At 49.1% G+C, this 24,408-nt stretch overlaps 1 protein-coding gene across 1 annotated transcript in view; it reads left to right on the top strand.

Annotated features, from left to right (window-relative positions):
* Positions 1–24,408, top strand: part of SMCHD1 (structural maintenance of chromosomes flexible hinge domain containing 1) — a 1,054,086-nt gene that overhangs the window by 897,686 nt on the left and 131,992 nt on the right. Inside the window, exons 41-43 of the mRNA XM_082259552.1 lie at positions 8,005–8,093; positions 8,190–8,309; positions 11,443–11,633. Coding sequence (XP_082115678.1) covers positions 8,005–8,093; positions 8,190–8,309; positions 11,443–11,633 — 400 coding nt within the window. The remainder of the gene's footprint in view (positions 1–8,004; positions 8,094–8,189; positions 8,310–11,442; positions 11,634–24,408) is intronic.

Here is a 24,408-nt window from a genome sequence, read left to right as displayed (position 1 = left end):
CTGCATCCTACCTATTACCGTCTACTACTCTCCTGAACATTACTATCAAGTGCTTATCATTGCTATCACTGCTCACACCTGTCCCTTCAGCACATCACCTCTATACTGTCATATACATCCTATCACTCCAGGAACATCTTATTGAGTGTGTGTATATCTGTATGCTGAAGCAGGCGGGTCCACAGTGATGAGTCTGGAGAGTTGGATCTGGTAATTCAACACATCTCTACATGACTACTGAGTGGAGATTCTGCAGCTGCAAATCCAGCTTACTATAAAAACGCAGGAGCCTTACAGTGGGATGTTCCTCATCACACATGGCAGAGCATAGGTGCAAGAGGAATTGATGTGGGCCCTGTCAGCTCACGCTCAGCTAACATATCTGGGGTAGATTTTAATCTTTCCCTGACAGGCCTTGCTTCTGTCAGCCCTTACCACTGTCCTTAGTCTGAGTCGATTCCTTTGCCTGATACCTCCGTTGATCCCTTTGGCACAACTTACTGCTGAATGTTCTGAGAAGGAGGGCAATATATCTGCTTTGAGGATTGATTGCAGAAGGAGGTGAAGTCTGTTAATATCTCTCCCAAACTTATGGATATAATTTTGATATTTATTAACTGTGCATTCCTGCCTAGCAATAGAGCAGCTTATATCAGGCAGTCCCAATGTCACCGGTTCTTTAAAAATTCCTAAACATGCTAAAATCTCTGTCCCTCACATGTACTTTGCTCAGTAATTATATTATTTAAAGTGGTTGTAAAGGTAAAAGGTTTTTCTCTTTCTCTTTCGTTCATTGACAGACACCGCTCTGTATTCTGTACCATAGCGTTATGCTGCCCTCTGCAGGAGTAGTACTAGGCAGACAACATAATAGCTTGGCTACGCCTCGTGGGCTGTCCTCAGCTGGCATAGCCCCCCTCTCCGCTTCGAGATACTCAGTTTTAGTTTGCCTTGTTCAGTAGTACCTAGTTTCCCTGCTGGGCCCTAGGTCCTGGCATTTTTGTCTATTTTTTGCTCTTTCTTCCTGTTTTTCCTTTGGAGATCTTCTAGCAACTGCTAGGCTGAACGACGGGCTGGACAATTGAAATTCCAGTGGTCCCCTCCGCTCGGCCAGCCAGTGTGTGCAGACCATAGCTCCACATTTGGTCGGCTGCGACATAGCCCCACTAAATGGGGGCTGGCCCGCGACTTAAACGTCTCGCAAGGTCGCATACAACTGGGTCCCGGCTTGAGTCGCAGCATTCCTTCTGGCTGACAGATCCCCCACTTCGCTGGCGTGGAGTTTCCTGTCTTGGGAGTATTACCCGCACGCTTTGCTGGATTGGTAAGGGCCCCCTCCTCTTCTTACCTGGATGCGGATTGGGGGGTGGGTACTCCCTTGGGTGGTCAGTCTCTTCCCCCCGTTTCCCCCTCCCTGGGTGGCATTGAGCTGGCTTGTCTTCCCGAGCCCATGGGGGGATGGCTGGTGCCCAGGCTGTGGGTGCCCCTGGCCTTGGTACCTGCGGGCGCACTGTCGCCCTTGGTGGGCCTGCAATGGTGTGATTGGCCTTTTTTGGGTCCCCTTGGGATAGCTAGTGGGCAGGTGGCCCAATAACCGTAGGTCCAAGTATTACACGGTCGGCAGGCCGAAAATTTAGGCCGTGGCTTTACGGCCTACTAGCTGGACCTTGTATGGGACATCCGCCTTCCCCTCCACTCCCCTGGCTGTGGTCGCAGGTTCCCCACGAATCTCGCTCACACGGCCGGGCTGCCAAATCTTTAGACTGCGGCTTTGCAGCCCCCTTATGGTAGGGTGGCTCTGGGGAGAAAACAGGGTCCCGAGCAGGTTTAGCTTCCATGGTATTGTGGGGCATCCACCTTTCCTAGTGGGACTGTGGGGTTAGCCTGTCCTCTTCAGGCCCCCTCGGAAGGGGCACCCCCTTGCGGACTCCTGTCGGTGCCCCCCCCCTTTGCAGGCCTCAGTTGTCGCCCCCCGTGTGGGGGGCTTGAGTCACCGACTCCCTGTGAGAGGTAAGAAGGGCATTGGCTTAGTGATTGGGCGCTGTTAAGACAAACTGATTGCGTCAGTGCAGGAGCCATTTATGTTGAAGGATGCAGCCGAGGCTGCTGTGGACATATCTGTTCCTTTCGTCACCCACAAGCTGTCCCGTGCGGTTATGGTGTTCTCTTATCCAACTTATTTTGATAATTGTATCTATAAGTACTGGGTGCGTCCAACACGACCCTTGATGTTCCCAAGACGCTTTGCTGTCCAGTATCCCTTCGAGGTGTCGTTTCTGAGAAAGTGGACAGTCCCACCGGTGGTGGGTTCCCCTATTTCCAGGTTGACTAGGGCAACCATGTTTCCTGTGGCAGTATCCCCAGATTTTAGGAATCCGGCTGACAGGCGGGCAGAATCTACTATGGCTGGTGCCTTTTTGCAGCCTGTTTTGGCCTCTGCTCTGATGTCTCTGATACTGACAGTGTGGACAACGCGTTTGCATCTGGCCATGGGGGGCGACCAGTTTCCCCCCGCCTATGGCGAACTGGCTGATCGGTTGGTCCAGGGTCTGCAGTTTGCCTGTGATGCATCTTTGGATGCGGTTTCCGTGAGTCTCTAAGCTATCTGTCTCGGCAGTGGTGCTTGGGCGTATTTTGTGGCTGAAGTGTTGGTCTGCGGATCAAACCCCCAAGAAGGCCCTGACTAAATTGCCTTTCTAGGGCACCTATTCGGGCCTACCCTAATTGACATCATTAGAAGTCTGATGGAGGGGGGGGGGGGTAAGAGTCTGGTAAGGGAAAGGTGCCTCGTCGGCAGCGTGGGACCTCCTTTCTCTTTCGTTCATTGATGGACAAAGCTCCTCATCTTCTTGACTATGTGGGTTATGCTGCCCCCTACGGGAGTAGGACACTAGGCAGGAAAGAACTTTACTACGCCTATGTGGCAGTCCCAGGGGGTATACTCCCACTCTCTGCTATAGGTACTCAGTGTTTTTCATTATCGTACATCACGGGACACAGAGTTGGTAATAATGACTGTAGCGGAATGGACACAGAGTGTGGGTTGTGTTGAAAGAGTGAGGGACTCTTTCACTTGGGACCATAATATTTCTGAGCAGTGTCCCTCAGGAGATGTGTGGGGATGCAGATTGCTAGAATAGGGCAGAAGTGTTTCGTACACCCATGCTAGTGGGGTGGGATTTGTTATTGTTGAATACCTGCATTCCATTGTCCTATTGTTCCTGTCTGGCTAGAGTAAGGTTATTATGGGATGTGTAGGTTGTGTGTGGAATGGCTCGAAGAGGGAGGGGTTTTGTCAGAGTGTAGATCTCTTGTGTTTTCAAAAAATAATTAATTCTAGTTGACTCCCAGAACTGTGTGTCGTCCAGTTACTGGGGGGGAATTTTGCCTTGGATATTTTAGTACTTCCTCAGTTTGAAGGATTATACAGCGGAGATACCTAGGCTGGGTATTGGAGCTCCGTTACAATGACTATCTGGGTTATACGCTACCTTTAGGTGATTGGACACTGGCAACCAATAGACAGGAAGTTCCTCCCATATAACCCCTCCCATACAGAAAGAACCTCAGTTTTTTTCACAAGTGTCTTGAAGGTGGTGGTCATGGCTGTTAAAGTGCTTCAATCTAAAATGATGTCCCAATAAGGGGGCGTTTTGATCGGATCCATTCAGATGGCTAAGTGCTAAGTTGATGATACATCGAGTCTCGGCTAAGAAGACCTGAGATTTTGCCTGTAATGTGACCCATCTGAGCACTGGACCCTGATAAATGGAACCCTGGTTATTTAGTTTGCCAGCAGGGTGTGCTACAGGTCCATGGGTGTGGACCCCATGAAAAAGGGGGACCCGGTCCTTGAAGTTCTGATGGACAAAGCCTGCCATGATGGGTGAAGTTTAGGTCCTGTATAGGACCCTGCAGCGGGACTGGTAAGTCTGTTCCTTTTTCCCTCTCTTTTTAAAAAAAAAAAAAGTTTACAGGGAAGGAATTGCACATTTTCTCTCCTAAGCTGTAGTACTGTGTTTTGGTCACTAGATGCCGCTGTTCAGCAGAAATGTATTGTCTGTGCCTGGACTTTCCAGTCAGCTTGGCTCTGTTTCTCCATATATCTCTATGGGTGCGCACAGATGACGTCAAGGGTTTGAACGTGGATCGCCTCTCACTCTTCTAAGTGGTGCTGCTGGCTGGATGTACTCTTGTAAGTGGTGCTGCTGGCTGGATGTGACTGTTCTCTGCTACTGGCTGGATGTGATTGTTCTCTGCTAAGCAGAGCTGGTGAGGATCTGGATCAATACATCCACAAGATTTCAGTCGAGAAAGCGCATTGTTGCCGGTTAGAAGGATTAAACCTCCATCTTTTAAAGCCCTAAGTGTTTCAGTGATGTGTTATGGTGAGGAGCTATTACCCTTAGTATATCATATATTTAGAAACCATACAATAAATAAATTGTATATAAAGTTATTACAGTGTTATAAAAGTGCAAACGTGCTTCCAACGTGCAATAAATATGTGCAATATGCAATGGTTCCCAAAGTGCATAAAGTAAATGATAGTGTGTGCAAAATTGAGTATCCAGATATCTTACTAATACATTCAAATAAATTGTTTTAAAACTTAATTATTTGATAAACACTGTGCAGTATAAAAGTGCAATGTATTCCAAAGTGCTCAGAGTAGATGTGTGTGCGTTCTAGATTCATTTCCCAATAATATCAGAGAAGAGAAAAAATTTCAAATAAATTAGGTGCAAAATATTGTGACTTCATAAAAATAAAAAGTTCATAATTCTTTAGACAAAAAGGGGTTGTGATCTCCTCATTCCCCCATAAAGTGATCCATGCTTCAAAAAGGTGCTGGTATGTGGGTATGGAAGTATAAGAACAACATCTTGATGTCCGCAGGTTAACTTCCTGAAGACACCATATCCGGTGAACTGCATTGAGGAAAGAATCTCACTGGAGGATAAGACCGAAACTCGATCTTGTATCTGGACCGAATCAGCTCGTGGACCCCCCTGTCTCTTGAATCAGGGAGGTCCATAGGTCCGGAAAGTAGCGAAGACATCCCCCCACCTCAGACACGGGTGAGAGTGCCCCTTGAGGCAGAAGAGGGCTTGTCTGCAGGTATTAATGAACCCTCTCTTGGCTTACCAGACCAGGTCCTCTTGGAACTTCGGGAGGAGGTCCTTTGACTGGAGATCCTGAGGGATGAAAAGGCCGCATATGAGCCGAGAAAAAAGGGCCCGTGTCTGCGATGAGACTCCTTGCCCCTGGCAGCCTGTGGAAACGAGTACTTTTTCTTCCTGTAAGACCCTTAGTGATATCCAGGAAAGATCCAAACAGGCGATCCCCCACAAAGGGGAGAACAGATAAAGCCTTCTTGGAAGACTGGTCCGCAGATAGCATTTCAGCCATATAATGCACCGAAGGACCACTGCTGTCAAGGACAGCCTAAAAACTAAGGGAGCCTTATCCAGAGAGGCATCGCAGACAAACTGCAACACCTGGACTAACTGGCCTGCCAGCTCCGCAAGGGGAAGCTGTCTCCCCCCCCACCATATCCTGGCGCAAATGTTTTGCCCACTCCGTTAAAGTCTGGGACACCAATGCTATGATGAACACCAGCCTAAGAACCGAACCGGCCACAGTAAACGTGGCGGACCAAAGTCTCGGCTCTCCTGTCAAAGGGGTCTTTTAAGGCCTGAGACTCCTCCACCGGAATTAGAGTGGATTTATTCAGCCTGGAAACCTGAGAGTCCACCACGGTTGGGACTGTCCTCTTTTTTAACAGGGTCTCTTCAAAGGGATACCGTCTAGCGAAACGCTTAGGCTCCGCCAGGTCGTGAGGTCCCCTGGCAGGGGCGCCTTTCCTCCGCTCCATCTTCTTCCGCGACTTCTATTCAGGATCAAGGCCACAGGGATTCCGGTCATTCTGGTGACTCCTGACTGGCCTTGCCGGTCTTGTTACACCGACCTGGTGTGACTGGTCGCCGTCGTCCCCTGGAGGCTTCTTCTAGGGGACGATCTGTTGTCTTAAGGGCTGATCTTCCATCCTGTTTTACGGTCGCTGGCTTTTACGGCCTAGTTGAGAGCCAAGTGCTGAAGGACAGGGGCTTGTCTGGCTCGGTGAATCTGACCATGTTGAAGACAACGAAATCTATATCTTGAAAGCTTTATCATCTGACGTGGAAGGCGTACATTTCCTGGTGTGAGGTTCGAGGAGTCCATCCTCGTTCCTTTTCAGTGGCTCAGATTTTGGCCTTTGTTTATCTGGGTGTCAATCAGAAACTGGCTTTGAACACCCTTAAAGGCCTAGTGTCTGCCTTAGCAGTCTTTTTCCAAAGACATTTGGCTTCCCATTCATTGGTGCATACATACCGTAAAAGGGTTCGTCATTTTACTCCGCCTGTACGTCCTCCTCGGCCACCGTGGGACTTCAACCTGGTTCTGTTGGTTCTTCAAAAACCTAATTTTGAATACAAACGGGAGATCCCTTTACTTATGCTGTTACAAAAGAGGGCTTTTTTGATGGCTATCACCTCTGCTCGCAGGGTGTCAGAGTTGGCGGCTTTGTCTTGTCGTTCTCCCTATCTGGTGGTTCACAGAAAAAAGGTGGCAACCATGGCTGTCTTTTCCTCCCGAATGGGTCAAGTTCCCCCCTTCCCTGTGACAGCACATTCTACTCGTGGACTTAGTGCTTCTTGGGCCTTCCGTCATCAGGTGTCAGTGGTGCAGGTGTGAACAGCGGCCACTTGGTCCTCGGTGCATACTTTTTCAACGTTTTACAAGTGGAGGGTTTGGCATCTGTGGATGCCTCCTTTGACTGCAAAGTTTTGCAGGCTGCGATTTAGAGGGTCTGTTTTTCCCTCTTGAGGATGTATATCAGGTTGGCTCCTGTTCTAGTTGAGCTACTGTTACCTGCATTGGCTTGTGTTTTGCCTTGGGTTTGTTAATCCCCCCCTCCCCCCCCCCCCCCCCCAGGTTGGCACTGCTTTGGAACGTCCCCGTGATACAAAATTTGGAGCTGTGTCTGTCAATGAACGAAAGAGAAAATAGGATTTTGTAGTCAGCGTAAAATACTTTTCTCTGAGTTCATGGACAGACACAGCACCCACCCCTCTAAGGAGTTTTTATGCTTCTGTTACTGCTTGTTACAAAAGTATCTTTAGGCAGAGAGGGGGGGTTATGCCAGCTGAGGATGGCCCATGGGGCGTAAGCATGCTTTTGTGTTGTCCTACTCCTGCGTAGGGCAGCATAACCCTATGGTACAGAATATGGAGCTGTGTCTGTCAATGAACTCAGTGAAAAGGATTTTACGGTGAGTACAAAAATCCTGTGTTTACCTTAAATGCATTCAATTCATTAAGGTAAGAAAGCTTTTATGTGCAGCTACCCATGCAGCCACCCCTAAATACTCACCTGAACCTGATCTCAGTCCAGTGCCGTGCAGGGCTGCAGCAGCTCTCCTCCCCTCCCTCCGCATTTGCTTCTACTGCTGTCAGTCGAGACCTGTGAGCGGGGGTGGGGCTAAGCCACCGGGCTGTGTGTCTGAATAGATGCAAACAGCCCAGCTTGGGAGCAAGCCCACATATGTACCCCCATAGGAAGCGGCTTCCTATAAGGGCACTCGGCAGGGGGGAGAAGCCAAGAGCGCCAGCAGGGGACCCGAGAAGAGGAGTATCAGGGCTGCTTAGTGCAAAACCATTGTACATGGCGGGTAAGTATAACATATTTATTATTTTAAAGGGAAAATTTACATACACTTCAATTCTCATCAAGCTGTTTTCTTAATGGACAATTAAAAAAGGATTTTATGTTTTGTATGAAAATTTTATTTATCCAGGTGCATTACCTAATTCATATTTTTAAGAAAAGGCCATTATTGCTGATGTGTTGAATTACATTATTTTCATGTTCATTTTGTGGTATAGTTATACTGTATTCTTGTTTGGGATACACTTGATTGAAGAAAAAATGCATCCCTTTGACTTTTTTCTTTTTATTTAGGTCAGGCAAATGAAGCCAAAGAGAAAGAAGTGTCCCTAAAGAATGAATTGAAGAAGAAAAAAATTGACTTACCTATGAAAGACCAGGAGGTACCACATTTTCTGTAACCTCTACAGAATGCTGATGCAATATTATACCATACTATATGTTAGCAGAGTGCTTACAGACATTATTTTACTTTTTAGATGGACCACATCAATAAAATTCTAAATCAAAAGAAAACACTGATGAAAAATCTACTGAATCAGCCAAGGAGGAAATGTTTGCTTCCCCCTGTTCCAAAAGACAGTGATGTCATAGGAAAGGTATATTCATATCCCCTAATTGTATGCATTTGAGAGCGGAGAGGGATTTTGTCCTGTTTACTGCTATCATCGAAAGAAAAAGAAAACCCCAAGCTTTGGTTTGACATCGGAACGCTAATAGAGTGGAAGTCTTCTCTAATATCCAAACAATTTTATAAGCAAGTCCCGATGCATAAATCCAAAGGAAAAGTTGTGAAGTTCAAAAAAAAATAAAAAATCCTAACTCCAGCAGGATAAAAAACAATGATAAACACCTCCTGCAGCCCACTCAGAGCGCCTTTTATCCAATATCGATGACAGTCACGGAGCCCTGTATCACAAAGCAATCATAGCCACCAACAATGGTTAGGAGTTTTTAAGGAGAAGATTAGCAGGGCAGTAGATTTCTATGCTGTTTATTAATGATAAAATATTGCACTTACAAATCAGCAGGATAGTGTGTCACACACATTCAGGCTCCAAGCAGTGGCGCGGGTCCCGGCAACATGCGTGCATGATGTTCTCACTCAGTCAGCTCCACTGACACGTTTCCCCTGAAAGGGCTTCCTCAAAGAAGGAGGCTCAAGCTGTGGTGACTCTCATAGGTGCTTGGAGCCTGAATGTGTTTGATACGCTGTATTATTCTTGATGATTTGAACTGCTATTCAAGATGAGGCGAATGCCCCTTTTGTGTATACAAATGGTGAAAAAGTTGGAGCAAAAACCCTGAAACCATTCTGTCACAGGAACTTTGACAATGAAACATTGATCGAGGAGACCTGAAAATTCTTGAAGCATTGTTAAGCACTCAGGCTCGGTTCACATATATGCGAAATGGATGCATTTTGAACAAATCCTGTTTGCATAACATGTGAACCAGACTGGCTTTAATGGAGCCAGTCCACATATATGCGGTCCGAATTTAAAAGGGTCCTGTGCATTTTTCAGTCTGGTTCAGGTGCGATTTCAGTGTCAAATTCGCACCTAAATTGCATCTAAACCGCTGAATGGAAATCGCACAGGACACTACACCAAAACCGGACTCGGATATATGTGAAACCAGCCTTAGCCCCAATTTTGTTCTGGCAGCAGATGGAAAGTCGACCGTACTGGTGCTGAAACACAGTGCTACATACTGTATGTATCTGATGTTACAGTATGATACAGCGTCACTGCAACCAAATAACTTATTAATTGAAATAGTTTATTCGAGCCTATCCTCTCCTTCCACCACCAGTACACCAAGCTGAAATGATCTACAGTTTTTTGTCCTGTTCTTGCTAGTATGAGGTATGTTTTAGATCTAAGTAAAAATTAAACAGTATGTTTTTGCCTTCATCCCAAATTAGATTCGTGTGTATTTGTTGGTACCTCGGGCCACAGGGGGTGGGACTTTTATGGCAAGTGATTATTGAAATCAAGTATAAGTCATAAAATATTTATTTAGAGAAAAAAAGATCTGAGGCACCAAAAACCCTCCTTTTCAAATATTTCGGGGTGATGACTAAACCGAACTAAAACCTCTTTGGGAATCGCACACCTACAAAAAAAGAGAAAAAATATATTTACATAGAATTCATATTTCAGGGTATATGCATTTATTGTGTTGGGTTATAGACCCAGGGTGAATGAGTGAAAAGAGATGAAGATATTGTGACATGTGTCATTCGTGACATAATGTTGGAATGTTTATCTCTGTCTTTCCATGCTTTTTGGCTTGGAATTTTTTAGAGAGGATTCCTGGTGCGTATCCTACGCGTTTCAGCTTATAAAAAGCCTTTGTCAAGGATTATACGTTTTTTTGTCACCGTTTCTGTAACAGTAAAGATGTAGTAGATTAACTATTTTGATATACCTTGGAGTAACCGTTGGTATATCAGATGTATAAGTATACATACATTTTTTGTGTTCAATCCATGTATAGTTAAATTGCCTTCATTAAGCAGCGAGAACCTTAGGAGTGCGTCCAATGGTGGTGTATGTCTGAGTATTTAAATCAGAGACAAGTTAAGTATATGTTGAAAAACCAATAGTGATAGTATCATTGTATTTAAAAAAAAACTCACAGTATTGCTATTTCAGCCGGGGTTGCTCAACAATAGATGGAGGACTGGATATCTCTTTGCATCCTCTCAGCCTGTAAGGCATATAAATGGGGGAGGGTATCCTATCTTTCTGTGAGTGGGGAAATATATTGAAAAGGCCTGGGTTTTTAACTGATGCAATCAAAGTGCAGTAAAAAAAAAAAAATGGTATATAAATCTAGGAGTAGTAGGTAAATCTGATGTTACAGTATGATACAGCATCACTGCAACCAAATAACTTATTAATTGAAATAGTTTATTCGAGCCTATCCTCTCCTTCCACCACCAGTACACCAAGCTGAAATGATCTACATTTTTTTGTCCTGTTCTTGCCAGTGGAAGGAAGAGGAATAAGGAGAAGGGCCAGCAGAGCAGGTGGCAAAGCACAGCTCTTAAGAGAAGGCTGCAGGCTTATGCTGGTCTGGGTATAATTGACTGTCTGGCAGAACAGAGATAAAATCACATTTCTGTCCCTTGGTGCAGCTCTTGCTTGAGCTACATCACATATGACTTGGAATTGCAGTGCCAAGAGGCCAATCAGTTTGCCCTGCTTTCTGCCTGCTCACCATTCTTATGTTGAAGAGAATGGTCAGCGAACAATTCGTTGTTGCACAGTTTTAGTTTGGACAAAGAGAACCTTTCTGATAGAGGGCCATTCATTACCTTGCAGACCTCAGGCTTGTCCTTTCAGCTAGCTGGGTTGTAGTATCTCAGCCAATTTCAGAAACTTATACCTCATTCATATGGCCAAATTGGCCATGATGTGTCAGATATCTTGTGGAAAGCTGCAGCTGGGATCCCAGGTGTGTGTGGATAGCCGAAACTGTCTGCAGGTGTTCAGAAGTAATCCTGCAGATAGTGTTTACCTGTTGTTGGGTACAGATGATCGTCCCTGGACACAAGCAACTTATACCAGTAGACTGTATGTGGTTAAACTGGAGGGGATCAATAGCACTGAGATGCAGTAAAGGATAAAAAAGGTAAAAACATACTGTTACTTTTATGGGATAAGAAAAACAAAGCAATTGTTTGATACACAGTACCACTCTTATGCTTGATTTTTTTTTTAGATTGCTCATTTGGCATATGTAGACGATGATGAAGCAGCAAAAGTAATCTCGTGGCATTTAGCTAGTGATATGGACTGTGTGGTTACACAAACCACAGATGCAGCTCTTCGTATCTACAATGAGACCAAAGGCCACCAACAGGTTCTTCCAATGGACTCAATATATCAGAAGAATCTACCAACATGGGGAAGGTATCCTAGCTTTTTTTTTTATAATCTTTGGGGGTTATCAACTAACATGCTGTACAGTTCTCAACATAGCAGTGGTGACATTTCAACAGCCACAATGGGTAAGTAAACAAAAATATTCAATGTGGTAAAATTCCGTTGTCAACACTAATATTCTGAGGTTGTCTCTTTGGATTGTTGGTAGTTTAAAAAGTGTTAAAAATCACTAAAATAGGATTTTTGATGTGCATGAAAACTGAATAAAGCATTTTATCTCTCTGGACAACTTTACAGATAAACTATTCTTAGTGTGCTACACCAGTGTTATTACAACAGCTACAAAATTTGTTTCTCTTTGTTCATTGACGGACACAGCTCCTTATCTTCTTGACCATTGGGTTATACTACAGGAGTCTCTCCCCTACAGGAGTAGGACACTAGGCTGGAAAAAGCTTGACTACGCCTATGGTCGGCTTGTGACATAGCCCCACTTGACGGGGCCTGGCCTTGCGAGTTAAGCGTCTCGCGAGGGCGCACACTAGTGCTGCAACTACTCGTCGACGTAATTGATTACGTCAACTACAGAAATACGTCGACATGTGTGAAAGGTGTCGACGCGTCACACATGACCTCAACACGCCCCCTGCTGTGCTGACCGTTCTCCTCCTCCCCCTCCTTGCAGTGCATGAAACTGACACTGAGGCATGAAATGACAGATAAGATAAGGTAATCATGCAGGCATCAGTTTACATTGTTCCCACATTCCTCAATTGTATGCCAAGTCATTTAACTCTTGCCCGCCTGCCTGAGGAAATCCTATCGGCAGCCTCTGCTGAAATACTAAAGGAGGCTTCCCAGAGGAGCGTGCGGGGTCACTGTCCGTTATCAGTCCTGCCCTGCTCCTCATCCATTGTTCTATACCAGTGTCAGGATGGGGTGGGGGGCTTCCTGTGTCCTGGCTGCGGTGGGGATTGCATGTTCCTGCAGCTTTCTATACATGAGGGACAAGCTGAGCAGTTACCATCATCCCCCCCCCCCCCCCCCCATAACAGAAAAGTCCAGCAGTTACCATCACCCCCCATAACGGAAAAGTTTAGCAGTTACCATCACCCCCCATAACGGAAAAGTCCAGCAGTTACAACCATCACCCCCCATAAATAAAAAGTCCAGCAGTTACCATCATCACCCCTGTAATGGAATAATGGAAAAGTCCAGCAGCTACCATCTCTCTCTTCCCCCCCCCCCCCCATAAACAAAAAGTTGAGCGGTTATCAACATCTAACACCCCCCTGAGGAATGGAAGGTTACCCCCTCTCCCACACTGTAAAATGCAGACTAGTCAGGTGGGATATGATTAATAAATCCTATATAATGGGGGGCCAGAAATTGTTCCCTTTTTACATTTTATTTTTGCCACTTCATTTTTGTATACTGTAAAAACTTCAACCACATTGAAGTATTTTTTTGGAGAAAATTTAACAAAAGTTGAAATATTATATTAGAAGTTGTACGTATTATTTTTTGTAAAGTTATTCAAAGGATAAATTAGCTAATCAAAAAAGTACACTCGATTAGGAAAAAAATAAAAATAATCGTTAGATTAGTCGACTAATTGGGAAAAATAATTGCTAGATTAGTGGACAGACAAAATAATCGTTAGTTGCAGCCCTAGCACACACAACCTGTCGACCTGCCGGACTGGGCGACAAACTGGATAATGTAGATCCAAAGGGTCCCCCCAGTCTGGCCAGTGAGCGCGCTCAGGCCTCAGCTCCGTGCTAGGTCGGCCTGTGACAAAGCCCCGCTGGACAGGGGCTGGCCTGCGAGTTAAACGTCTAGCGAGGGCGCAACTGACCTGGCCTTGGCCTGAGTCGCAGAGTTCCTCCTGGACAGCCAACATTCCGATGAAGCGGTGGTCTGTCAGGAGCGGTGCCCCTCCTGTTCCGGTTATGGTAAGTAGCTGTCCCCCCTCTTCCCCTCGAGGGTTTTGGGGTGGACATGGGCCTCTCCTTGGGATGGTGGGATCCCCGGGTTCTCCTCCTTCCCTCCAGGCCCTCTAAAATGTTGGTGGTCACTCTGGGTCTTTCGACCCCCCCTCCCTGGGTGAGATTATGAGCAGGTTTTTGCCAAAGGCTTGTTAGAGTTGCTGCTGACCGGGTTTTTCCGGGTGCACAACGGGGGTTGAGCAAGTTTCCTTGGCACCCTGGGTTGGTGATTAGGGCAGGAATGTCCTCTGGGCTCCCTGCTGCAGTTGTTGGGCTGGGGGAGAGGATGGTTTAGCATACACCGGTCCATGCTTTGCGGCCTACTGGTTGGGAGCTATGTAGGGCAGCCCCAGTGAGGGTGGCTGAAGCCACTACACTATGTTTGGGCATCTGTCATCCACTCTGCTACCCCTGGGTGGTTGGCTCTGCTGGGGCTCACGCCTAAGCGACTGGGCGTCCACTAAAATTTAGGCTGCGGCTTGCGGCCTACTAGGTCATGCGGCTGAGTCGAGCGCCTCCGTTGAGGTTCCTGAAGCCCCCTGCCTGTTTGGGATTCATGTGCTTACCACTGGGCCTCCACAAAAATTTAGGCCGCGGCCTACTAGGCCATGCGGGCAGCTTGGCACCTTCCTTGGAGGGGTGGCACTGTGGGGGCCACCATTATTGTTTAGGGCACTTGCCCCTTTTTTAGCACTTAGTATATGGTGCCCCTTGCCATCCCCTGCCTCATCAGTCTCATCAGATCCTGAATCTGTCTCGGCTGCCGCGGATGCGAGTCACCCTACTGGGTCTGCGTCCACACACCCTGAGTGCTCAGATAGTGAGGATGATTCCTCTGCATCTCTAGCCACGCATGGAAAGGCGCTGGTGGATGCACTGATTGTGTCAGTGCATGAAACTTTAAAAATTGAGGACGCGGCTGATGTTGCATCGGAGGCTCCGGTCCCTTTTTGCACCCACAGGCCCTCCAATGCGGCGAGGGTGTTCCCCTTTTTCGTTTACTTTGACAACATTGTCACAAAACAGTGGGGTTGTCCAAAACACACCCTTGTGGGCCCCTAAGCGTTTAGCTATGCGGTATTCTTATGAGGATTCCCTGCTTAAAAAGTGGACAGTCCCACCTGTGGTGGACTCGCCATTTTCCAGGTAAAATAAAGCAACTTTAATTCCATTTGAGGAGTCCCCGGCCTTTAAAGATCCGACTGATAGGCGGGTGGAGGCTCTGGCCCGCCATATGTTCGCTGTGGCTGGTTGGGCACTTAGGCCGGTATTTACTATTGCCCTGGTGTCGCAAACTCTGACAGAGTGGGTTAAACTTTTTTACTCTTACGTCCTCTGACAGATGCAGCTCTCGATGTTTCTCCACAAATGGGTAATGTGCGCCCTCTTCAGGAGTAGCTAGGTAGTGAAAGCTTTCACTTGACACACCGACAGGGGCTGTCCCTCACGACATTACCTCAGACACACTGTGCTCACTAATCAGTTTCTTTCTGCCTAGCTTAGGAGTATGACCTAGGTTCCTGATTGGACTCCGGTCTCAGTTTTTATTTTCTTTGAGAAATGTTTGTTTATTTTTCTTTACTCACTATCGCTAGCTAGTGTCTGGTGAACTACAAGCGACAGCTGGGCTGAGGTTTCGCACTGGATAATCTAGATCTTTACGGTCTCCCAGCCTGGCCAACGAGCACGAGCAGGTTGTGGTCCGCCCAGGCCTTTTCCACGACAGAGCCCCGACAGATGGGGACGATCCTGTGAACTGAAATTTTCACCGGGACGCATCAACTTGGAACACCCTGAGTTGCAGGGTACCCCTCTTGGCTGGCAGCACCCCCACTCTGCGTGGGAGGTGGGCTGTATCGGAGCGGTGCCCCGCGGTCCATGGTATGGTGAGTGATACATGCCCCCCGCGTCCCTGGGACAGGTGCCTCTGGGGGAGCTTTGGGCCCACTCCTGGGGATAAAAGTGCTGTGTTTTCCTCATAATATCCCTCTGGCCTGTCAGGACAGGTCCTTCCCTCCCTGCCCCCCCTGGGGGCGCTATGGCGGCGACTAACGCCTGGGGGAAGGGGTGTAATAATGTTATCTTGTCCTGGGGGGTCCACCGCAGTGGTTTCCCATGAAGGCCTCATTCCCTGGGCTCCTGACCGCTGGCGCCATTTTCGGCCGCCTTTTTAAGTGTGGGCATTAAGCTGCATTCAAGTAAGGGCAGCAGCCATTTTCTTTGTTTCCCTGAGTGTTTGGCGCTGTTTTCGGCACCATCTTAACTGTGGGCAACCGCGCTGCATGGGCGGCGCCATTTTCTCATATTCATTTGTTTTTTCACTTGCTGCTGACAGACTGACAGAGCGGTTTACTTTCCAGGTTGGCTAGTACTAAGGGATTTTTTAGTCCTCCTAACATTCCTAGGACACACTTAGCTCCTATCAGAATACCTGCTAGCATTAAAGGAGGACTCCGGCTATAGCGCGGTTTAGCATTTAAAGGGCCAGTGTATCCAATTTTAAAATTGCTTAAAATGGAGTCCCAAAGTGAAAATTTCGCCTCTGAACTTATTTGTGCAGCCGTTACATCCGGTTAACATTCTCTTGGGTCTCTGTCTGCAGCATTAAAAACTCTGGTGTCCAAAGTGGACCTTGTAATGAAGCAAGTTGCTACTCAAAAAAAGACCAATGCCCTCTAAGTCCTCTGATTCAGAGCCTGATATGGTTGCCACGGACAACGCTCCCCCTGAAGGGTCCCTGTCCTCACAGTCAGATAATGAGGAGCTCCTCCTCCTCAGCTGCAGCGCGAGAACGCGCTCTGGTGGAAGCACTGATTCGTTCAGTGAGGGAAACATTAAAACTGGATTATGAACCCACACAGTCAGAAAAGCGCGTTGTCTTTGGCTCCCGCAAAGCCCAGAAGTCGGGTCAGGATTTTCCTTGTCCTGAGGATTTTCATGTAATCGTGAATGAGCAATTAAGCACATGCTGGTGGTGCCCAAGCTTTTTTTGCGCCGCTATCCTTCTGCGGACTCGGTGTACAATCGCTGGTCAGTGTCACCTAAGGTGGATCACACTGTTTACCAGTTGAATAAATCAACTGTGGTACCCGTGGAAGATTCCCTGGTGTTTAAAGACCCGGTGGACAGGCGTACAGAGGCACTTCCCAGCCACTTACACTTAGTGGCAGGTTCGCTGCTTAAACCTGTGTTCGCCTCCGTCTTAGTTTCTCAGACGGTTACGGAATGGGTCAAGGTGCTTAAGAGCAACCTGCAGGCTGAGTCGGTTCTTCCGACTCTGATTGAACTCACGGATCAGATGGCCCAGGCCATGTGTACCTATGTGATGCGGCCCTGGACGAGTCCCCTCTGGTTACCAGAGTGTCTGCGGTGGGGCTCACATTGCGCCTCATGGTGTGGCTGAAGAGCTGCTTGGCGGACCAGGCCTCTAAATAGGCAGAGGCTGACCTTCCCTTTTTTGGGTGAACATCTGTTTGGTGACTCCTTGGATGAGTTAATCAAGGGCCTAACAGGGGGCAAGAGTACTCTTCTCCCACAATCCTCAAAAAGTAAGGCACCTCGCAGTAAGAGGGGGCCATTTCTTCAAGGCTCACTAAGGGTTTTTTCATGCCTCAGGGGTGCAGGAAAAAGGCAAACCGCTCAGAGCCTCCGGAGGAAACTAAGTCTTGGTCAGGTAAGCCCAAGGCCGGTCAGTCAGGTTAAACGTACAAGTCTTCCTCCGCATGAAGGGACGCCCTCACCCGGTTCAGGGGTGGGGGGGACATCTGCGTCACTTTCGGGAACCCTGGACGTCTCTGATTCCAAACACATGGGTTCATGAATTTAATTTGTGCAGGGTACAAGATCGAATTCCAGTCTCGCCCAGCAGACAGGTCCATCAAATCTCCGTCTGTCTCCGGATCCTTTGGCCAATCTCAGGGAGGCAGTGCAGGATATCCTTGCACAGGGCGTTATTGTCCCGGTTCCTCTGCCGAACAGGTTTCGGGGTTTATACTCGAACCTGTTCACGGTGCCCAGGAAGGGGGGCAAGGTGCGTCCAATTCTGGACCTGAAATCGCTGTATCGTTAATACTGAATCCATCCGGTCGGTGGTTGTGTCTCTGCAACAAGGAGGTTTTCTGGCCTCCATTGATTTGAAAGATGCGTATCTGCACCGATTTACGAGGGCCACTAACGGTAGCTCCGTTTCACGGTGGCGTGTGAGCACTATCAATTTGTTGCATTACCCTTTGGTCTAGCTTCCGCTCTCAGAGTCTTCACTGAGTGTTTGGTGGTAGCTTTGCTATGCAAGTAGGGGATTGCAGTCCTTGGTTATCTGGACAATATCCTGTTAAGGGCGGGCTCTTATCACCCTGCTGGGCGATCTAGCGTTCACAGTTCAGACGCCTCGGGAGTTCAGGTGGACCATCGACTTCCAGAAGTCTGCGCTGACTCCGTTGGTGTGACTGAGTTATCTGGATATGGTATGAGACTCCGCTCAGGTGAGGGTCTTTCTGCCAGGGGAAAATCTCCAGACTTTGCAGGGCGAGATCAGGATCCTGCTAGACAACGATCTCTCCTCCCTGCGGACCTGTATGGGGTCCTGGGACTGATGGCGTCGGCCTTCAAGGCAGTCCCGTTTGCCCGATTTCACACATGAATCTCTGCAAGCAGAGGTTCTCGCCAAGTGGAACAAGGATCCACAGTCTTTGGACAGAATGATTTGTCTAAGCCGTCTCACAAAGTTGAAGGTCTCGTGGTGGCTTTTGTCACCCGTTCGGAGCCAGGGCAGGTCTTTTCTGCCACTGTTGTGGACGCCACGGCACCTCGGTTGCACGGTCTACCGGTTCGAGTTTCGAACTGATGATGCCACGGCTGTGGCTTACATCAATCACCAAGGGGGCACCAAGAGTGCTCGGGCGGCCAAGGAAGTGGCCGAGTTTCTGACCTAGGCCAAGGCGCACGTTCCTGCTCTTTCCGCAGTTTGCATCCCAGATGTGGTGTACTGGCAGGCGGATTACCTGAGTCGTCAGGCTCTGGATCAGGGGGAATGATGCCTGCATCCGGAGGTTTTTTCTCCTCCTGCATGCCCAATGGGGAACTCCGAAGGGGGATCTGTTTGCATCTCGTCTAAACGGACAGGTAAATCGGTTTGTGGCCAGGGCTCGAGATCCTCTGGCCAACGCCGCGGACGCGCTGGTGGTGCCTTGAAGCCGTTATCGGCTAATCTATGCCTTTCCTCTGTTATAGTTGTTGTCACAGTTCCTCCGCAGGTTAGCGGTGGAGACGGTACAGGTGATTCTGGTGGCACCAGACTGGCCTTGCAGGTCTTGATACGCGGACTTGGTGAGGATGGCAGTCGAGCCTCCATGGTGACTGTCGCTGAGAGAAGATCTGATGTTGCAGCGTCCCCTTTTGGGCTGACAGCAGGGAGGTGACCGGTATCGGAGCGGAGCCCGCAGTCCATGGTGCTGTGAGTGATGCAACCCCCCCCCCCCCCGTGTCCCTGGGACAGTCATCTGGGACGGGGGGGTTATGTGGGCCCACTCCATGGGGATGTCAGAGCATGCGGCCTCTGTGGTGTCCTCCCTGGGCGGTCCCTGCTCTTTCTGGGGGCCCTTTCATGGCAAACGCTGCGTGGGGTGGTGTGGGGCTTTTACCTTGTCCTGGGGGGACTTCCCTGTGGATTTCCGCGGTGGCAGGGTCCTGGGTTCCTGACTATTCGGCACCATTTATTTCGGCCGCCATTTTGGGTGAGGGCATGCTGAGCTGACTCACAGTAAGGGCAGCAGCCATTTTTTGCTTATTGGCGCCGGTTTCAGCACCATCTTGGTTGTGAGCTGTCCCTCTGAGGGTGGCGGCCATTTTCCCTGTGACTTTTCCCCATTGACTTCTATTAGGCATCCATTTTTGTGTGGCTCAGGGCGCTGTTCGGCCTCTAGTGGATGATGTCACTTCCTTCATCCATCTTCATTTGCTGCAGGGGTGAGCGGTTTCGTTTTCATACAGTATGTCTCTATCACTTAGGGTTTTTTTAATGCTTTTTGGGTGTTTTTTTCCTGAAAACCACTGCTCCCTCAGATAATTTAACACTGTAAAGGGGAACTCCGCCGGCGGTGCAGGATCGTGGTGTGGACCGCAAACTCGCCGATTTATAGGGCCAGTGTCCCGTTTTTGTAGTACTGCCAAAATGTCCTAGATTAACTATTTCCCCGCTGATCTGTTTTTGCTCTTCTGGAACATGTGGAGCACTTGTCCTCAGCACCTTTACCTGCAGCCATTGCTACTTTGGCGTCCCAAATGATGTCACAGTGTACTGTTCAGTACTGGCCGATGCCCTCTAAGTCATTTGATTCAGAGCCTAATATGGTTGCCACGGACAGCGCCCCCCTGAGGGGTTCCAGTCCGCGCACTTAGAAGGGGGGGGGAGAAGTCGTCCTCCGCCGCAGCGCGAGAACGCGTTTTTAGTTGCACTTTTTCGCTCCATCAGGGAAACTGTTAATATTGATGATGATCCCACTCAGTCAGGTAAGCGGGTTTCCTTCGGGTCCCGCACGGCCCAGAAGTCGGGTCAGGTTTTCCCCTGTCCCGAGGGGTTTCACAACATTGTGAATGAACAGTGGCGTCGCCTTAAGCACACGCTGGCGGTGCCTAAGCGTTTTTCAACGCCGCTATCCTTTTGCGGACCCCGTTAACAATCGCTGGACGGTGTCATCTAGGGTGGACCGCACTGTTTCCAAGTTGAATAAATCCACTGTGGTGCCCGTGGTGGACTCCCCGGTGTTTAAAGGCCCGATGGATAGGCATGTGGAGTCTCTTTTACGCCATATTTATTTGGTGGCGACCTCCCTCCTCAAGCCTTTGTTCGCTTCCGTGCCGGTTTCACAGACGGTTATGGAATGGGTCAAAGTGCTTAAACGCAACTTGGTGGCGGAGTCGGTCCCTCCGACTCTTATGGCCATGATGGACCAAATGGCCCAAGCCATGGTGTTCCTGTGTAAAGCGGCCCTGGACGAGGCTCCTCTGGTCGCAAGGCTATCCGCAGTAGGGGTCGCACTCCGCCGCATGGTTTTGGTTGAAGAGCTGACATGCTTCAAAAAAGACTGTGTCTGATGTCCCTTACTTGGGGGAATGACTTCTTGGGGACCCCTTGGATGAGATTGTCAAGGGTCTCACAGGGGGTATGAGTACCTTACTGCCCCAAGCTTCATAGGGTAAATCACTCCGCGTACGGCGGGGTTCCTCCTTCAAGGCTCTTTGGGGGCTTTTTCTTGCCTCAGGGGCGCAGGCCAAAGCTACAACCTTCAAGGCCTGCAGCGGAAACAAGATGCCCTGGTCAGGTAAGCCCAAGGCCTGACAGTCCGGTGCTGTAGCCCAGTCTTCCTCCGCCTAAAGGGACGCCCTCACCCGTTTTCAGGGGTGGGGGGACGTCTGCATTGCTTTCAGGAACCCTGGTTGTCCCATATCCGGGACAGATGGGTTCACAAACTGATTTGTTTAGGGTACAAGATCGAATTTCGATTTCGCCCTGCAGACAGGTTCTTTCCATCAAATCTCCGTCTGTCTCCCGATCGTTTACGAGATCTCAAGGGGGCTGTGCAAGGTCTTCTTATACCGGTTCCTCAGCAGGACAGGTTTCACGGGTTCTATCCCAACCTTTTCGCGGTGCCCCGAAAAGAGGGCACAGTACATCCGATTCTGGACCTCAAGTCTCTGAACCGCTTATGCGGGTGCAGAAGTTCCGGGTGGAATCTGTCCGGTCTGTGGTAGCGTCTTTGAGTCGCAGCGGCGGAGGCCCACTTTCAGTTTGTGACATTGCCCTTTTGGTCTAGCTTCGGCTCCCATTGGTCTTTAACATGGTTTTGGCCCAGGTGCTGGCTCTGTCCTCGGTTATCTGGACGACCTCCTGTTGAGGGCGAGCTCGTGTGCCACTCTGACGAGCGAACTGACAGTCACAGTTTAGACGCTCCAGGAGTTCGGGTGGACCATCAATTTCCAGATGTCGGCTCTGATCCGGTCAGACCGTCTGAGTTGCCTGGGCATTGTTTTGGACTCCGCTCAGGCAAAAAGTGTTTCTCCCGGAGGTCAAACTTTGGACTTTACAGGGTGAGATCAGGTCCCTCAGGGACAACGATCTGTCCTCCCCCTGGGCCTGCATGAGGTCCCTGGGGCTGATGGTTTCGGCCTTTGAAGCGATCCCGTTTGCTCAGTTTCACGCGAGAACTCTGCAAGCAGAGATTCTGGCCAAGTGGAACAGGGATCCTCAGTCTCTGGACAGGAGGATATGTTTACGCCGCCTCCCGAGGTCGGAGCCTTCGTGGTGGCTCCTGTCACCAACTCTAAACCAGGGCAAGTCCTTTCTGCCTCTGTTGTGGATGGTGATCACTACAGATGCCAGCCTGACGGGCTGGGGTGGAGTGCGAGTGCTGGACACTCTGTGTGCACAGGGCATGTGGTCTGCGGAGGATTCCTTCTTACCGATAAGTGTCCTGGCGCTCGCGAGGTCGCCCGATTCGTGTTCAAATGGACAATGCCACGGCCGTGGCTTACATCATTCACCAAGGGGGCACCAAGAGTGCCCGGGCGGCCAAGGAAGTGGCCGTGATCCTGTCTTGGGCCGAGGCGCACGTTCCAGCTATCTCTACTGTTCTCATTCCTGGAGTGGAGAACTGGCAGGTGGACTATCTGAGTCGTCAGTTCTTGGATCTGGGGGAATGGTCCCTGCATCCGGGGGTGTTTCGCCTCCTGTGTGCCTGGTGGGGGACTCCAGACGTGGATCTGTTGGCATCACATATCGACATAAAGGTGGGAAGGTTCGTGGCCAGGGCCCGAGATCCTCTGGTGGACGCGTTGGTGGTTCCCTGGCACCGGTATCGGCTGATTTATGCCTTCTCTCCGATTTCACTGTTGTGCAGGTTCCTCCGCAGGTTAACATTAGTACGGGTGCAGGTAATTCTGGTAGCTCCAGACTGGCCTCGTTGGTCTTGGTACGCGGACCTTGTACAAATGGTCATCGAGCCTCTTGGCGACTGCCTCTGAGAGAATATCTGCTGTCTCAAGGGCCAATCTTCCATCCTGCTTTACGGTCTCTGGCTTTAATGGCGTGGCTGTTGAAAGCCAGGTGTTGAGAGACAGATGTCTCTCTGATGCTGCCATTCCTACCTTGCTGAGGGCTCGGAAGGCTACCTCCAGGAAGATTTACCACCTGGAAGGCGTATATTGCCTGCTGTGAGTGGTTAGGGCTATCAGGGTTTACCTGTCTGCCACAGAGTCTTTTAGGAAATCTGATTCCCTGTTTGTTTTTCCCAAGGGACCTCGGAAAGGGTTAGACTGCGTCCGCTGCAACCATTTCTAAATGGATCAGACAGACTATTGTTCAGGCCTATTCACTAAAGGGTCAGGTGCCTCCTTTCCCTGTGAGGGCACAATCTACTAGAGCTATGAGTGCCTCTTGGGCTTTTTGCCATCAGGCTTCTGTGGCTCAGGTGTGCAAAGCGGCGACCTGGTTGTTTGTGCACACTTTCACAAAATTCTACAAGCTTGATGTAATGGCATCCTCGGATGCTTCCTTTGGCCGCAGTTTTGAGCACGGCAATTTGTTGAAGGGATATGTTTTTGTCTCTTCCTGGGGTGATATTTGTTCTGCGGTTGGCTCCTGTTGAGCTTTTGTTGCCCTGTTGGCTCCGTTTTCTCTGGCCTTGTTGGCACGTTGCTGTGCTGGTTGGCTGCATCTTTTCCCACCCCTCACACCTGCACTGCTTTGGGACATCCCAATAGTGAAGAACATATGGAAGGGCTGCGACTATCAGAGGATGTAAGAGAAAATTGAATTTTTGTAAGAACTTACCGTAAAATTCTTTTCTCTGAGTCCTCTGACAGTTGCAGCCCCCGCCCCTCTATTTTGGGGTTGGTTGTCTTCCTGTACTGCTTGCTATGAAACTAATTAGCAGCACTGAATGGCTGAGGGTAATGTCGAGAGGGACAACCCCCTAAAGGTGTGTCTTTGTTTCTTTTTTTTTATCAAGTTTTCACTACCTACCCTGCTCCTGCAGAGGGCACCATTACCCAATAGTGAAGAACATATGGAAGGGCTGCGACTGTCAGAGGACTCAGAAAATACTTTTACGGTAAGTTCTTACAAAAATTAAATTTTTTTTTTTTTTTTTATTTTGTTATTTTTTTACAGGACTGGGAATCCTTCAGCGCTGCAGGAGCCGCTCAGTGAAAGGGGGGTGCACAGGGATGGGGGTGGGGGGCGATCAGAGGCAGGCAGAACAGGGGGGGGGATTGGTGTTGGAGAAGCAGTTACTGGAATGATGCCCTGTGTCTTTGTCTCTCCCTGCAGCAGCTGAAAGCTTGCCAGAGGGGGAGAAACTGGCTTTCAGCTGCTGCAGAGAGATGCACAGGGCTTCCTTCTGTAATATTGCCCCTCCACACGACTGCATCAATTCCCCGTACTGTTGCCCCCCCCCCCCCCCTGTGTGCCTGGGCACTCTACAGGAGGACTGGTGGTCCCCCTCATCAGCGGCCCTGACTACTAATAGCATGAGGCGATAGCTGGACCCTATAGAGGTTGCACAGGCAGTCCAACTCCTCCAGGATGGCACATGAATATGTGCCATTTCCAGAAGGTTTGCTGTGTCTCCCAGCACAGTCTCAAGAGCATGGAGAAGATTCCAGGAGACAGGCAGTTACTCTGGGAGGGCTGGATGGGGCTGTAGAAGGTCCTTAACCCATCAGCAGGACTGGTATCTGTTTCTTTGTGCACAGAGGAACAGGATGAGCACTGCCAGAGCCCTACAAAATGGCATCCAGCAGGCCACTGGTGTGAATGT

Source organism: Pelophylax lessonae (genome assembly GCF_965119305.1).
Source record: "Pelophylax lessonae genome assembly, chromosome: 5".
NCBI classification, from domain to species: domain Eukaryota; kingdom Metazoa; phylum Chordata; class Amphibia; order Anura; family Ranidae; genus Pelophylax; species Pelophylax lessonae.
The sequence above is the reverse complement of the archived record's forward strand: the minus strand, read 5'-3'. Positions and strand labels throughout refer to the sequence as shown.